This window comes from Trematomus bernacchii, unplaced genomic scaffold (genome assembly GCF_902827165.1).
Source record: "Trematomus bernacchii unplaced genomic scaffold, fTreBer1.1, whole genome shotgun sequence".
Taxonomy (NCBI): Eukaryota; Metazoa; Chordata; class Actinopteri; order Perciformes; family Nototheniidae; genus Trematomus; species Trematomus bernacchii.
This window is the reverse complement of record NW_022987582.1, coordinates 3838133-3851828: the sequence shown is the minus strand read 5'-3', so window position 1 is coordinate 3851828 and position 13696 is coordinate 3838133. Positions and strand designations below refer to the sequence as shown.

General features: G+C 39.7%; 2 protein-coding genes across 3 annotated transcripts; both read right to left on the bottom strand.

The window, feature by feature from the left end:
• Positions 1-559: 559 nt before the first annotated feature.
• grinab (glutamate receptor, ionotropic, N-methyl D-aspartate-associated protein 1b (glutamate binding)) lies at positions 560-4592 on the bottom strand. Its single transcript, XM_034127755.1, has 7 exons — positions 4444-4592; positions 3221-3913; positions 3027-3130; positions 2366-2566; positions 1922-2050; positions 1692-1835; positions 560-1358 (listed from the first exon to the last, which is right to left on the bottom strand). The coding sequence occupies exons 2-7, from the start codon at positions 3882-3884 to the stop codon at positions 1206-1208; spliced, it is 1395 nt and encodes a 464-aa protein (XP_033983646.1). The 5' UTR covers positions 3885-3913; positions 4444-4592; the 3' UTR covers positions 560-1205.
• A 4078-nt stretch (positions 4593-8670) lies between these two features.
• On the bottom strand, positions 8671-13051 carry rbm24b (RNA binding motif protein 24b). Of its 2 annotated transcripts, none has more exons than XM_034127303.1 (4): positions 12730-13051; positions 12241-12412; positions 11987-12041; positions 8671-9307 (listed from the first exon to the last, which is right to left on the bottom strand). In XM_034127303.1, exons 1-4 carry the CDS (start codon positions 12898-12900, stop codon positions 8950-8952), a joined length of 756 nt encoding a protein of 251 aa, XP_033983194.1. In that variant the 5' UTR covers positions 12901-13051; the 3' UTR covers positions 8671-8949. The 2 variants fall into 2 exon arrangements, with proteins under 2 accessions (XP_033983194.1, XP_033983195.1); XM_034127304.1 differs by having other exon boundaries at positions 12289-12412.
• Positions 13052-13696: the final 645 nt, after the last annotated feature.

The window sequence follows — 13696 nt, the reverse complement described above, 5'->3', positions numbered from 1 at the left end:
AGAAAAATGGTGTTGTATTATTAAGAATATTTATTTTACACCCTAAAAATATTGCATGAGTTTCAAAAAACGTTTTGCCTTTACTGTGGCACAGCCATAGGTAACTAGAACTGCTTTGAAAACAAAGGCAATCTGAAGTGACCATAGCTGCTTAAGGTTAACAATTGTTATCAATTATATTCTTATAATTGTGCCATTACCTCGAAGCTTAAACGGCTACCTGACTGCCATCTAGTGGCAGAGACAAAAACACTTCAAATACCTGTTATATCTTCCAGAGTGTCAGTGTTGGAGCTCTGCATCTCGGATCTCAATTCTACATTTTCCTTGACTAAACCTAACATACACTTCAACAGATGGTTTTCCTGCCCGAGATGTTCATTTTTTGACAGCAAGACAGCAACAGTTTGCTCCAGGTCCATTGTGGGGCTCCCAGGTTCACAAATGAGCCACAGAACAACCCAAGACTTCCTGGATTTCAAATTCTTTCAGATATCAAATCACAACAGAACTGAGATTCTGCCAGGATTATTTTTATACCATAACACAACAACGGAGATCAGGTTTATAAAATAACTTTATACATAGCATTGCAGGTCATTCTGTATCTTAGTTTCACAAAAACCCAGGGTCTGATGACTTACATTATCTAGATATTTAATCTTCAGCAGCTTTTACTCAGTTGCCATGGTGATGCATCTATTGACATGCAAGTTAAGCAACTGGTATGTTTTCATACACTCCCTTTTTTATAGCTTTTTTAAGCTGCTGGCTTATAGGTTACACAGGTACATTTAACCCTGGAAAAGTTTATTCAACAAATAATCACAACTCAAAGTCCACTTCACTATCTTTTTCCAAAGTTTTAACCACATAACAAGATCTTTATTAAACTCCTTCTGCTGATGAAGGCTGTGTGACGTCTAGAGCCAAATATTTAAACCATTTTCTAAATCATAATCAAGTTTTGTACAACACACTAAATAGCTCATAAAGTGTTAATGAACCCCCAAACTACAGCAAAGACAATCTATATATTTAAAAAAAAAAAAAAAAACGTTTACATTGGGTGAAGCAAAACATTTTCAAACTATGTGATCAAAGTACACTACAAGACAAAATTAAAATCAGGATATAGGTAAAGCACTGCTAGACACAAACTCAAAGCGATTTTCAGCAGAATTTTAAACTGTTGTTGGTCCAGCTCAGCTTCCCCTTGCTCTTCCAATGATAGCAAGAATATACAGGAAGATGTTGATGATGTCCATGTACAGGTTGAGAGCAGCAAAGATATATTCCTCTGGACTCAGGGACAATTCCTTGTTGCCCAGCAGCAGCTGTGTGTCCACCGCCAGGAACTGTAACATAGAATATATTCACAATGGGTTTACTACACATTTTGTGCCATGTTAAAAAGCAGTATTTTAAATATCTACTTGGAGTGTTTGATCACCAAAATCAGGTTCTCATAAATGTTTGAGACATTGCTAGCCATTTTTAGACCGTTTAGTTAGAAATCTTGCCATTTACACAAGAATACTAAATGCTACCAATTGGTGCAAATAGGCATAACACACTCAAGATTCTTTGTCAGAACGTGTTATGAACATCAGATCCTTTGCCTTTAATCTAAAAGCAACACTATTAAGTTTATTTTTTAAAAGGAGAAATAGTACAAAAATAGGACTTACACAGGTGAAGAGCAAAGCTCCCAGTCCAGCATACACAATGTGCAAAATCCTGTCACGAATGAAGATGCAGAGGATGCCGAAGATCAACAGGACAATTAAGCAGACGAAAAGCACCCCGTAACAGGAAGTGAAATCGTACTTGGTCTGTGGGAAGAGGCCATGAGACATTAGGGTTACATCACACATTAAGGTTGTTACAAATCACATGCCTACAAAGGGCATGGACTGACCTGCATGGAGAAGATGACCACAGTGAAGCACACGACGGCTGTGATGCCCACTGCCATGACGACTGTATCGGTGTCATGGAAGCTTGCGATCATTCCCACCATGTAGGACATGCTGAGAGTCAGGACAGACTGGAGGCAAGAAACAGAAACACATCAGCAAGTTTCAGGGCACTAATATGAAGTTGCAAATCATTTTGTGGTTACTAAACAGTGATTTGAAAGCTCTCTTAATGTAATATGTCTAATCTGTTAGGAATAGGGAAGTCTGATATCCTAAATGTATGCTGAACACTTCATTAATACAAAATGTTTGTCTCATTTTTTTACTATACCACATAAAAAATACTTTGACGTTGTTTAAAACATTTAATTTAAGAAAGCACAGTCTTTTTCCAAGACAAGTTGTATGATTCAATTGTCAAGATAAAATCTGAGCAGGCTTACTAATGCAACCAGGTTCCAAGGATGTCTTCGGCGAACGCTTCCACAGCAGCTGATCACACACAGCGACACAAAGAATATGACATAGGACACAAGGTAGGTCCAGGTGTTCACCATGACAAACACCTTGACTTCCTTCACAAAAGTGAAAACAGCCACAAAGGCGAACGTCACCGTCAGCTGAGCAGTCAACACCAAGAACACCTGAAGAGAAGAGTGGATTATTAGACAGCGGACACAGATCCTATTTCTTACAAAGGTTGTCTATTGTTTTTTTGAAGATGGATCTCATGTTGTATCAAAGAACATGGTTCAATCTACAACAGAGTTTATGTTTTAGGTTGTGTTTGTGAGTCAGCGAGATATGTGAAATGTTGTGGAAAGTATGGCAAGACGGCAGGAAATATGTATTTTATATTATTTTAACATTAAACGATTGTGCTTTACTTTACATAGAAGCATCTAGTGTTTGTTTATCGCAAAATGCATTTTTTTAATGTAAATCCATATAAAGATGCAGATAAATACATCTCTAAATTATGCAGCTTCAAGACATGCTGGCTGTTGTTGACAAATCAAATGACAATAAAAAGGCACTTCAATGCAGGCTTCAAAATCAAAAACTAAATTCTTTAACCTTTTTTTGACCACAAGATCTGCTTACCTTTCGAATGAAGGCTCGTCTTATGCTCTTGTTATCTAATCCAAAATCAAATTCTTGATTCTCATGAAAGGGTGGTGGCTCTTCCTCGCTATGGTAAGCATCATCTGCATTGGCACCAAACAGAAACATGACATGTGACACAACGAATGTAACAACATCAATATAAAGAATGCACCAATGTAAGACAGACTAACCATTGAAGTTTCCATTAGACCCTGGGCCTGGAGGAGAATATGGTGAGGGTTTGCCTCCATATCCTGGACCATCTTGGGGTTTCATTCCAAAAGCTCCAGGAACACCTGGCCCGAAAGCAGTCGGTGGAGGGAAAGGGAGACCACCGGGAGCAGGGAAACCCCCAGGAGCAGGGAAACCATCAGCAGCAGGAACACCACCAGGAGCATTGAACCCACCAGAAGCAAGGAAACCACCAGGAGCATTGAACCCACCAGGAGCATTGAACCCACCAGGAGCATTGAAACCGCCAGGAGCATCGAACCCACCAGGAGCATCGAACCCACCAGGAGCATCGAACCCACCAGGAGCATCGAACCCACCAGGAGCATTGAAACCACCAGGAGCATTGAAACCACCAGGAGCATTGAAACCACCAGGAGCATTGAACCCACCAGCAGCATTGAACCCACCAGCAGCAGGAACACCACCAGAGCCGTGAAAATCACCAGGAGAAGGCCCAAGGAACCCAGTAGGAGCAGGGAAACCACCCCCATGGGCAGGGGCTCCGAACATGTTTTCGCCCGGCATAATGTCAAATCCAGCAGGGAACGCTGGCTGGCCGGGAAGCGAGGGCGGAGAAGGCATCCCCCCCACCAGAGCGTATGCAGTCTTCTCGCTGCTCATCTCTGGCTTGGATCGGGAGCACAGACCCGCTGGAGAAGCCAAATGAGAGGTTATCAGGGTGAAAGTAAATAACACCGTGACAGGCGCCCTGAGACGAACCCACGGTGATTCACTTCCGGTATATCATAATTAATAACAAGGATGCTACCGTGTCTGATGCTAACCGTCGATCGACCACTTAATAAAAAAAGAATAAATGTAAACATAGTGTGGTTTTTAACAACTAGTGTGAGGGTTAAACAAGGGTTGGGCCTCTGCTTTTTTCAACAGACACTCTCGATTTCGTAAATGTCACGTTGCTAGGCCCTAAAATTCGTTTAGATGCAAGAAACGGCCATAGGCCTACATGCAATATGCTATTCGAGTTAAATATAACGTACAGATATAAATAATATTCTGATTGGGAAAAAAACGACTCCACATCCTCTGTAAAACCGAACAACACAAGATGGCCATGTTTTTGCACCAAACAATAACGTAAGCTGATATGGTTGAACAACTGAAAGGCAACACAAATACAAAAAAATTAGGACAGATTAAGTATTTCAAAACTACTCACAATGCCTGCGATCAAAGTGTCAATCCCAGTTGGGCTCCCCCAAAAATATTTGAGTATTTTTCCGCTGGTTCTGCACCACTTTTTCGGTCACTGCCAGTAAACTGCTGTTACCTCTCCGCCCCCAGGATGCGGAATGTTGCGTTCAGGACAAATGAAATTGTTGGTAGAAATGACTTTGTGTGACACCAGCAATAAAAGCTTTCATTTATTCTGAAGAAAACTCACGCTTGTTTGACAGAGGTAGACGTTTGAAAAAGATTGTGCATTAAACATATACTATGGTTTCAACTGTATTTAGTTAAATAAAGTAAACGGCTTTTTTTGCTGACGTTAGACAGCACTGTTTGCGTGGTTTTCAGGCAATTACGTATTATGTCGGCACTTACATCGGAGCTTGCAGTCGTATTTGGGGCTTTGCATTGAAGCTTTTAGAAATCGGACGCTCAAATTACAAAAACTCCGATACTACCTGAATGCGGCATGAAACCATGTTCGACTTGTTGAACGACTACCAAAATGGAAATGAGTCGATAACAGATTTAGTAAAAACGTAAGTGAATGGAAAATACCTTTGAAATACCTTTATCTGTAAACATTAGCAAAGAGTTCAGGGAGTAGTAGGCTTTTAGGCCTACTGAATTAGTTTAATACAAATGTTGAGGTTATTTTACTTAGTATTTCCAATTTCGTTATGGATGGATTACTATGGCACTTTCGAGAGGATTATTTAGCATGTACTTTATGTTTGATTTTTTTTTTTTTTTTGCAAATTAACATTATTTATACAAAAAATAGAAATTTAGATTAGCCCTACTGTTGTTGGCTGCAACATTAATGTAAATAATTAGACAATTAGACATAGGCCTCAAACGTTTTGTTTTTTTCGGGTTTTTTTCTACATTGTAGATTTATACTGAAGACATCAAAACTATAAAAGAATGCAGAATGCTGTGGTAGCCATGCTGGTTAAGTGTGCCTTGAATTCTGAATAAATCACCAACAGTGTCACCAGAAAAGCCCCCCCACACCATCACACTTCCTCCTCCTCCATGCTTCACGGTGGAACCACACATGCAGAAACCATCCGCTCACCTTCTCTGCGTCTCACAAAGACATGTCGGTTGGAACCACAAATCTCCAATTTGGACTAACATTACATTTACATTACATTGCATTTAGCTGACGCTTTTATCCAAAGCGACTTACAATAAGTGCATTCGACCAAGAAGATACAAACTTGAAGAAAACAGAATCATATAAGTACATCAGGTTTCATAGAGCCAAAACATTTCAAGTGCTACTCAACTGGCTTTAGATAAGCCAGTCCTTTATTAGTATATAAGTGCTTTGTTAGTAATTCTATCGCTCGAAGTGGAGTCGAAAGAGATGAGTTTTCAGTCTGCGCCGGAAGATGTGTAAGCTTTCTGCTGTCCTGATGTCAATGAGGAGCTCATTCCACCATTTTGGTGCCAGGATAGCAAACCGACGTGTTTTTGCTGATGGGAACTTGGGTCCCCCTCGCAGTGGTACTTTGGTCTAATCAGACCAAAGTACAGATTTCCACTGTCTAATGTCCAATCCTTGTGTTTCTTGGCCCAAATATTCTCTTCTTCTTGTTGTTCATCCTCAGTAGTGGCTTCTTGCGGCAATTGGACCACGAAGGCCTGATTCACGCAGTCTCATCTGAACAGTGGATGTTGAGATTTGTCTGCTACTTGAGCTCTGTGATCATTTATGTGGGCTCTAATCTGGGATGCTTTAATTTTCAGTTTCTGAGGCTGGTAACTCTTGTGTATTTATCCTCTGCAGCAGAGGAAACTCTTGCTCTTCCTTTCCCGGGGGGGTCTTCATGAGAGCCAGTTTCATCATAGCGTTTGATGGTTTTTGCGACTGCACTTGAGGATACATTCAAAGTTCTTGACATTTTCCGGATCGACTGGCCTTCATTTCTTAAAGTGATGATGGACGGTCGTTTCTCTTCACTGAGTTCAGTCGTTCTTGCCATAATATGGATTACAACAGTAGTCAAATAGGGCTATCCACTGTGCACTAACCCTACCTCTGCACAACACAACTGATGGTCTCAAACACATTAAGAAGGTAATGGAAGTAATTCCACAAATGGACTCTTGACAAGGCACACGTGTTAATTGAAAACCATTCCAGGTGACGACCTCATGAAGCTGACTGAGAGAAGCCAAGAGTGTGCAAAGCTGTCATCAAGGCAAAAGGGGGCTGCTCTGAATAATCTAAAATATAAATCATATTATGGATTTTTTTACACTTTTTTGTTAACAAGATAATTCCATATGTGTTCTTTCATAGTTTTGATGTCTTCAGTATTAATGTACAAAGTAGAACACAATTCAAATAAACAAAAACCATTGAATGAGAAGGGCCGTGTTAACCAGCAGAGGTCAGGAGGCAACTGTCTTGGTTGAATAACCAGATAAGGCAACCAGGGAGACTTACAAAACAGTATTTATTATATCTGTAGAGTGTTGGCCCCTTCAGCTGCCTGCCTCTGTCAAACTCCAGGTCACATCACACATTTTTTACAGCTTTACAAACACATTAGTTGTTGTGACTGTCATGTAGGATTGTAAACAGGTGAACTCAACAGGGAATGGACTGTGCAATCTGTGTACCTTTCAGTTATTGGGGTCTGCTTAACTACAGAAAATGTAATATCGCAGTGAAATAAAGAAATCAATAGTTTTCATAATTTGTACAGAAATATTGAAAACATATCCCAGGGTATTTTGAGGTTTTGGATTTATTTGATGTGATGAGCGTGAGGAAATCTGGCGAACAGCTTCTTTCAATTAATAGCTGCATGTTGAAAGAGGGACTTCACCTACTTACTATTTTGGAGACATAGCAGGCTGGATTCATGTTACCAAAACATCTAAGTTGGTTTAATATGTAAACAGAGGCAAGTATCAAACTCAGCAGCAGTGTCTAAAGTGTAGACGAATAGCCTAAAAATGTGTGATCCCTCATTAGTTAGTGACAGAGGTCTCCAGTGATGCATATTTGCCACTTGGGTTTCCATCTTGGAATAAGTGACAGAATTAGACTCTTTCTGCTGAGAGATGTTATTAAAAGTCAAACAGATTATATGGAAGTTAAATATTAGCTACTGTATATGGTTAAAATATAATACAGTTTTGACTTATTTTTAACTGAGACCACCGTGTGACAGGATTTCATGAAACAAATTAAAAACTATGCCCAAAACAGACATTAAACGAAATACAGAAGACTTAAAACATTGAAGGGAATTTTTCTTTTATTTCACATATGTTTGCATTATTTTTTAGTCATGCCTTACAAAAAAGCAAGGTGAAACTGATGATGTCCTTGCATAAGTAAACATTCAATGTCAAACAACATCAAATGTAAACATTTAACAGTTCTCACACCTTATTCAAATTGGTCAAGTATAAAAGTGACATTAAAGAATTAAGAATCAATTAGAGACAACATTGAATCTACAGAAAACAGAAAATGCGTTGGACTTATTGCTACCTTTCCGCTCCTCTTTTGTTCTTTATACACAGTGTATTGCTTTTTAAGCCAAGTTTAAACATCCATCACATGCTCTTTAACACTATGAGGAAGCACATGTGGAATTGTTCTAGGCTTTATACTTAAACACAAGATAAAGGGTTTATTATTGTAAGGCTCCATAATAAATACATAAATAGCATAATTTAAAAAGGCACATTATGAAACATTTTGTCGAAATGAAAAATTCACATTCAACAAGTGTTTCTTCCCTTTTGCAAAATGTACTGGAGGTGCAATTTAAAGGAAGAAAAGTGAGTGCCTTCAGCTGTCACTTCAGTATATTGTCTTATGAACATCAAAAAAATACATTTATAGGGAACTAGTAGACAGTATCTAATCTATCTCACGCCAAACAGTTATAAAAAAAGACGACAATCTTAACCTCTATATCAATGTTTGCATAGCTTTTTCCAAACAAAATACTGGTCCAAAACTTTGAAATACTGAAAACTGCATAATGACATACTGTTTTCATATGTATGCAAGTGTTTTGGTTGGGTTAGTGTTTTGGTTTTCAAAGAAGTGGGGAAAAAAACCTGATCATAAGACGTGAATGCACTTGGAAATTTTATACAAATTCCACTGCATTATATATATATATATATATATATATATATATATATATATATATATATACACAATTCAGCAATGGATGACATGAGGTCCAGTGAGTTTACTTCAATTAACATTAAATACTTTCCTGCTGAATAAATATTAAATATTTATATTCAATAGTGCCAAAATTATGATCTCACTTGAATAAAAAATATGGTTAATCTTCCTTTCGCTCCACATTTTTGGTGATTTCTTCAGGCTCTTTGGTTTAAGGACTGCCAAGATAAAACCTGGGTGTGACAACCATCATAACAGTGCCTTCATCATGGGATGATTTGACCTCCCCTTCTTTCCTGCTTAAAGGTAGTTTTCATGGTTTTACTGCATGCGATCTGTCTGGAGCTGCTGAGGTTGGTACTGGCTGAAGGCGGCAGCAGCGGCGGCAGCTCCCGGGGTGGCAGCAGCGGAGAGTGGCTGCTGGACAGCGTATCCGTACCCTGCTGCAGTCATGTAGCTTGTTGGTGCTGGTGAGGCAGCGTAAGGATACTGCTCATAGGCAGCAGCAGCTGCGGCAGCGGTGGCAGCCGCAGAGTACTGGGCATACGCTGCTCCAGTATAGTCAAGGTATGGGGAAGTGGCAGCAGCAGCTGTTGCTGTAGCAGCAGAAGATTGTACATGAGGGATCATCATGCTGGGCTGGACAAAGGCCTGAGGGTAGACATAGTGTGCAGGGACACTGTAGGACAAAAAAGACACACAGGGTTAAAGTAGAGCCACAGTCATCTTTCCAACGCTGAAACTAAATTCTTGAAAATGTCAAAGCAGGTGCCTCAAAAAAAATCAATCCAGTCTTCAGAACACAGCAAATCCATTCATTAACAATGAAACCCCTACCTAGAAATGAAAAGTTAAAGAAGCAGCAACACCACAAAGAAACACAAGCGCAGCTTTTAATTTAGAAAGGCACCTGAATCTGAAACACAGTAAGGCATTTAAAGAAGACAGCCCAGCTCGGCACCCAATGTTTCACTGAAAACAGAATTTAAAACAAAATGCGAGCTCATCTCACAACACCAAAACATATCAGGAAGAGAAGTGGACATTGTTCTGTCCACATAAGGACACACCAACACCACACATACAGGCATGCCCACACATGTTAATAGGTCCTAAAACACAAACAAATAGGGCAAGGATTGGATTTCTTAAAAGTGCAATAAATCGCAAAGTAGTTATTGAAATAACCATACAGTATGGTATCTTAACAAGTGGGTCTTTGGTTTTAACAGGATCCGCAGATAAATCAATTCATTTTAATATTTTAAAAGAGAAAATAGTTGAGGAGTAGATTACATAGTGTTTCCATTGGAAGATAAATGTTCTGTATATAGACCAGAGTATAAATGGATAAATACAAGCCTGGGTATCTGGGTCAATTTGGTCCCACTTTTAACTGTGTGCTAAAGTCACCCTCAGAAAATATATTGAGTAGCAGGTGTGAAACTGTTATATCTCGCCATAGACAAGTGTCCCCTCCCCCTCTTACAGACACACACCCCCACACAAACATACACACGCCAACTTGACTGACAAGGGAGGCTGGAAGCATGCTATTTTTGCTCCCCTTGTCATCTCCAAAGGACAAGCTGATCTTCTCCTTCAGTAACACATGGCAGGGCATTCGCCAACTGCAATGGCCGCTTGTGCCGCTCTACTGCCCCAGTGGTTTTTGTAAATCTACGTTTTTATTATCAGACTGGAGGTGTCCTGGCAAACAGTAGCTAACGGTTTTGTATCTGTAGTACAGTTAAAGAAAATGTACGAATCCTTTGTTTTAAATGTCACAAATGTAATTACATGTATAATTTACAATTGGGAACCAACATACTGGTACCTTTTTTGTGATATGACCTTGTCTTAAAAACAATTTTAGTGCTAAAAGGGCACAGCTGACTTAAGCCATCTCCAATGGAAGAAAAGGGGGGAACATGTTGTGGTCCTGCATGCCGAGAGCTAAATAAAGGTGCTTTGTAAATCACCAGGACACATGGGTAATCCCCAGCACATAACCAAAAGGCTATGGGCACATGGCTCGGCCCACCTGTTGTCCACAGCCGAGTGGCCCTGTCTGTGCCATACATTATTAACAGCGCTGCTGAGTGACTCCCATTTTCCATCTGAATTCGAGAGGCCGTGGAGATCACTGTAGCCAACAGCTGCTGCCTCAGAGACCAAGTAAGATCTCTGTCTACAAGGGTTAGGGTTAGCTAACCTATAGTGCAGTAAACATGTATATACTTACTTATATATATATATATATACAAATAGTTTCATATAGGCAGTGAAGTGATCTAGCTTTTGTTTAAAGCCTTTATATTTTCAGTCAACTTAATTGAAGCTTTTGCTGTTAATTGCTGTCTTTTGCAGTTAAATATCCACATCTTTAATGTGGTGATAACACCATTTGTGTTTGATTTCCACTGAACATTTTAAATTGAAATATAAAAATACAAAAGAATGTGAGTATGTTGAGTATCGTGTACCTGTAGATGTAAGCTACAAGTGAAAAGCAAGGGGTTAATACAAAAAAAACAAAAAAACACAGCATCATGGGTAAGAAAACAGAAAAAAAAACTCCTGCATGCAAGCCAGTGTGTTTTGTTGTGGGGAATCAATTTTGAAATTAACTGGGTGATCAACAGCCCCCTTTTGACAACAAAACACGATCATCTTAATGTTAACGAGAAACTGGGGAAAACAATAAACCGCAGGCTAAAGCACAAATCAATTATTAAAAAGCTAGAAGAATCAACACCCCGTTGCAGAGTTACAACTCCCTATCAAAACTCACAAAGTGTGCACAAAAACCTCCTATACCCCCCGCCTCCCCCACTGCAAATAGAAATAAGCACACAGTTAAGCTGAACACCACATCATACTGAAAACAAGGCACACACCAATCTATGTACTATGGAAAACCGGGAGAAAAAACAGAAGACTTCCATGCATCTAGTCACCATTTCAGTTCGTTTGTGTATGTCAGAGTTTACAGGTAACACTTTAGCGCTCTGCCCAATGCAGACTCAGCTATTCCTCAAATCATCATGTGCCTTCATCAGCTATTTTAACCGTTACCGACCCTGTCAGATCAGAAAGAGATAGACAACGTGAAGTCAAGTCCTGCAGTGGCTTTAGTGAAAAATGTTCACTTCCTTCACAGTCAACGCCAAGCAGAAGAGCACACATCCACACTCACATGTCCTCATTCAGGATTTAAGTGGAGGCAATGATAAATTACACTTTTACAACAATAAAAACACATTATACAAGACCATACAAGATTTTTTTTTTTTTTTTTAAATGTAACAACACACATCTTGTGAAAAAAAAAAGTAATTTCTGCAACTTCACATACCCGTAAGGCCTTTGGATGAATGCTGGATGGATCTGAGGCATACCAAATGCAAATCCTAGAATGAAAACAGACACTTTAGTTTATTCTGCTGACACTTTTGTAATGTAGTGGAGGTGATATTGTAGTGTGTTGTGATCTTTTGAAAAAAATTCAAGATAAAAAAAACAACCAAGTATGGAGCAGTCTACAAAGTACTTTAAAGTTCCTGTATGTGAGTGTGTAAAGATATTTGGGCTGCTGTCTTTGTATGCCACCTTGATCGTCTTGAAGTTGGGAAATAAAGCTGTGGTCCAGTCCCTCACCTGGCTGTATGACCCTGGGCTTGGCCCCCAGGTAGGCCAGGTTCACATTAGCCTTCCTGCCATCTATTATGGGGTTGGGGTCCTTGCAGGCTCGGTCAGCAGAGGTCCGGTCTGCCATGGTCACCTGAATGAATCAGCACATTTTCCATTGATATCATGGACATGTATCACTCAACAGTTTGGTCACGGTGACTAAAAAGTAGCCAGCAATTAGGGCTCATTTGTTGTTAAGGTACATCTTTTAAGTAGGCAGCTAAATTTGACTAAATGTGACTTATCTGATAGAGTAAGAGTAAAAAAATGACCTATTTCTAACCTGGCTGTCACACAGAACAGCAAACAGTCTTTGAGGTCCCGATACTGAATCAATTGACCGACAGTGCACGTGTGCGAGAACTTTAAAACATGGCAACTCAGAAGTAGCGACAGGTTGTTACTTACAAATCCATAACCTCTGGATTTCCCCGTCTGTCGATCGGTGATGACCACAGCTTCCTCGATGTCTCCAAACACCTCGAAATACTTCCTTAGACTTGTATCCGTTGTGTGATAAGGAAGACCTCCCACAAAGATCTTTGTGTAAGTGGTGTCTTTCTGAGCCGAATGCATCATTTTAAGATGTGTGTGTGTAAGCGTTTAGCTAGAAGTTGTAAGGTAAAGTAAAGAGCAGCGTTCAGATCGGTAGAGGGAAAGAGTCTGAAGCCCCCCGGTGAAGTGACGGTGGGTCTGGAGAGGAGAGGACACCTGTTAGTTTGCTGCGGGAGGTTTCCCAGTTGTCAGTGTGTGTGACACAGATACTTAACTCCACCCCCAGCCAGACCACCAGCCTGAGCTCTGCCTGCCTACTGGTCCACAGCTGCTAAAACAGTGGCAAGGACACACTGTGCCAAATAGGTTAAGACAAATCACCCTAATTCTCCAAATAAACTTGGTCCTAATCACAGACTTTGAAACTAAAACCATGTCTTCTTTAGAAAAGCTATTACATTCAAGTTTTACATCTCTTTCAGGACTGAATCTGTCCCCTTGAAAAGTTTGACAATGTGCTACAAAGTTTTTACCCCAACTTTTGATTATAGTTCTGCTCATTCTTATGTTTTGATCTGAAGTGGAAAAAATATAGAATAAACATAGTGTACAAAATACTGAAATAGGCCTTTTAAATATTAATGTCATTATTAGTTCAATAAAGTCTACAAACATAACTAACACCTGGTTAATAAAGCCAACAAATGCCCCAAAAACACCAATGACCTCAGTGTCCTCAACAAGGCCACATCTTTACAAGTATCATACTAGTCCAATAGACTACAGTGTGAAGTATAATATTGCTTTTCCCTCTTTTTTCCCCCTTTAAACTGTTTAAATTCAGGATTTATTAACAAACCAGCAAACGTAAACCCCTAGC

Excerpts from the sequence above, each read along its gene's own strand:
- grinab (XM_034127755.1), bottom strand. The coding sequence starts at position 3,884 with ATGAGCAGCGAGAAGACTGCATACGCTCTGGTGGGGGGGATGCCTTCT. Across the intron at positions 3,131-3,220 it reads GTCTAATGGAAACTTCAATG|ATGATGCTTACCATAGCGAG; the intron begins GTTAGTCTGTCT and ends GTGCCAATGCAG. Across the intron at positions 2,567-3,026 it reads GACGAGCCTTCATTCGAAAG|GTGTTCTTGGTGTTGACTGC; the intron begins GTAAGCAGATCT and ends TCTTCTCTTCAG.
- rbm24b (XM_034127303.1), bottom strand. The coding sequence starts at position 12,900 with ATGATGCATTCGGCTCAGAAAGACACCACTTACACAAAGATCTTTGTG. Across the intron at positions 12,042-12,240 it reads CCAACTTCAAGACGATCAAG|GATTTGCATTTGGTATGCCT; the intron begins GTGGCATACAAA and ends TTTTCATTCTAG. Across the intron at positions 9,308-11,986 it reads TTCATCCAAAGGCCTTACGG|TGTCCCTGCACACTATGTCT; the intron begins GTATGTGAAGTT and ends TTTGTCCTACAG.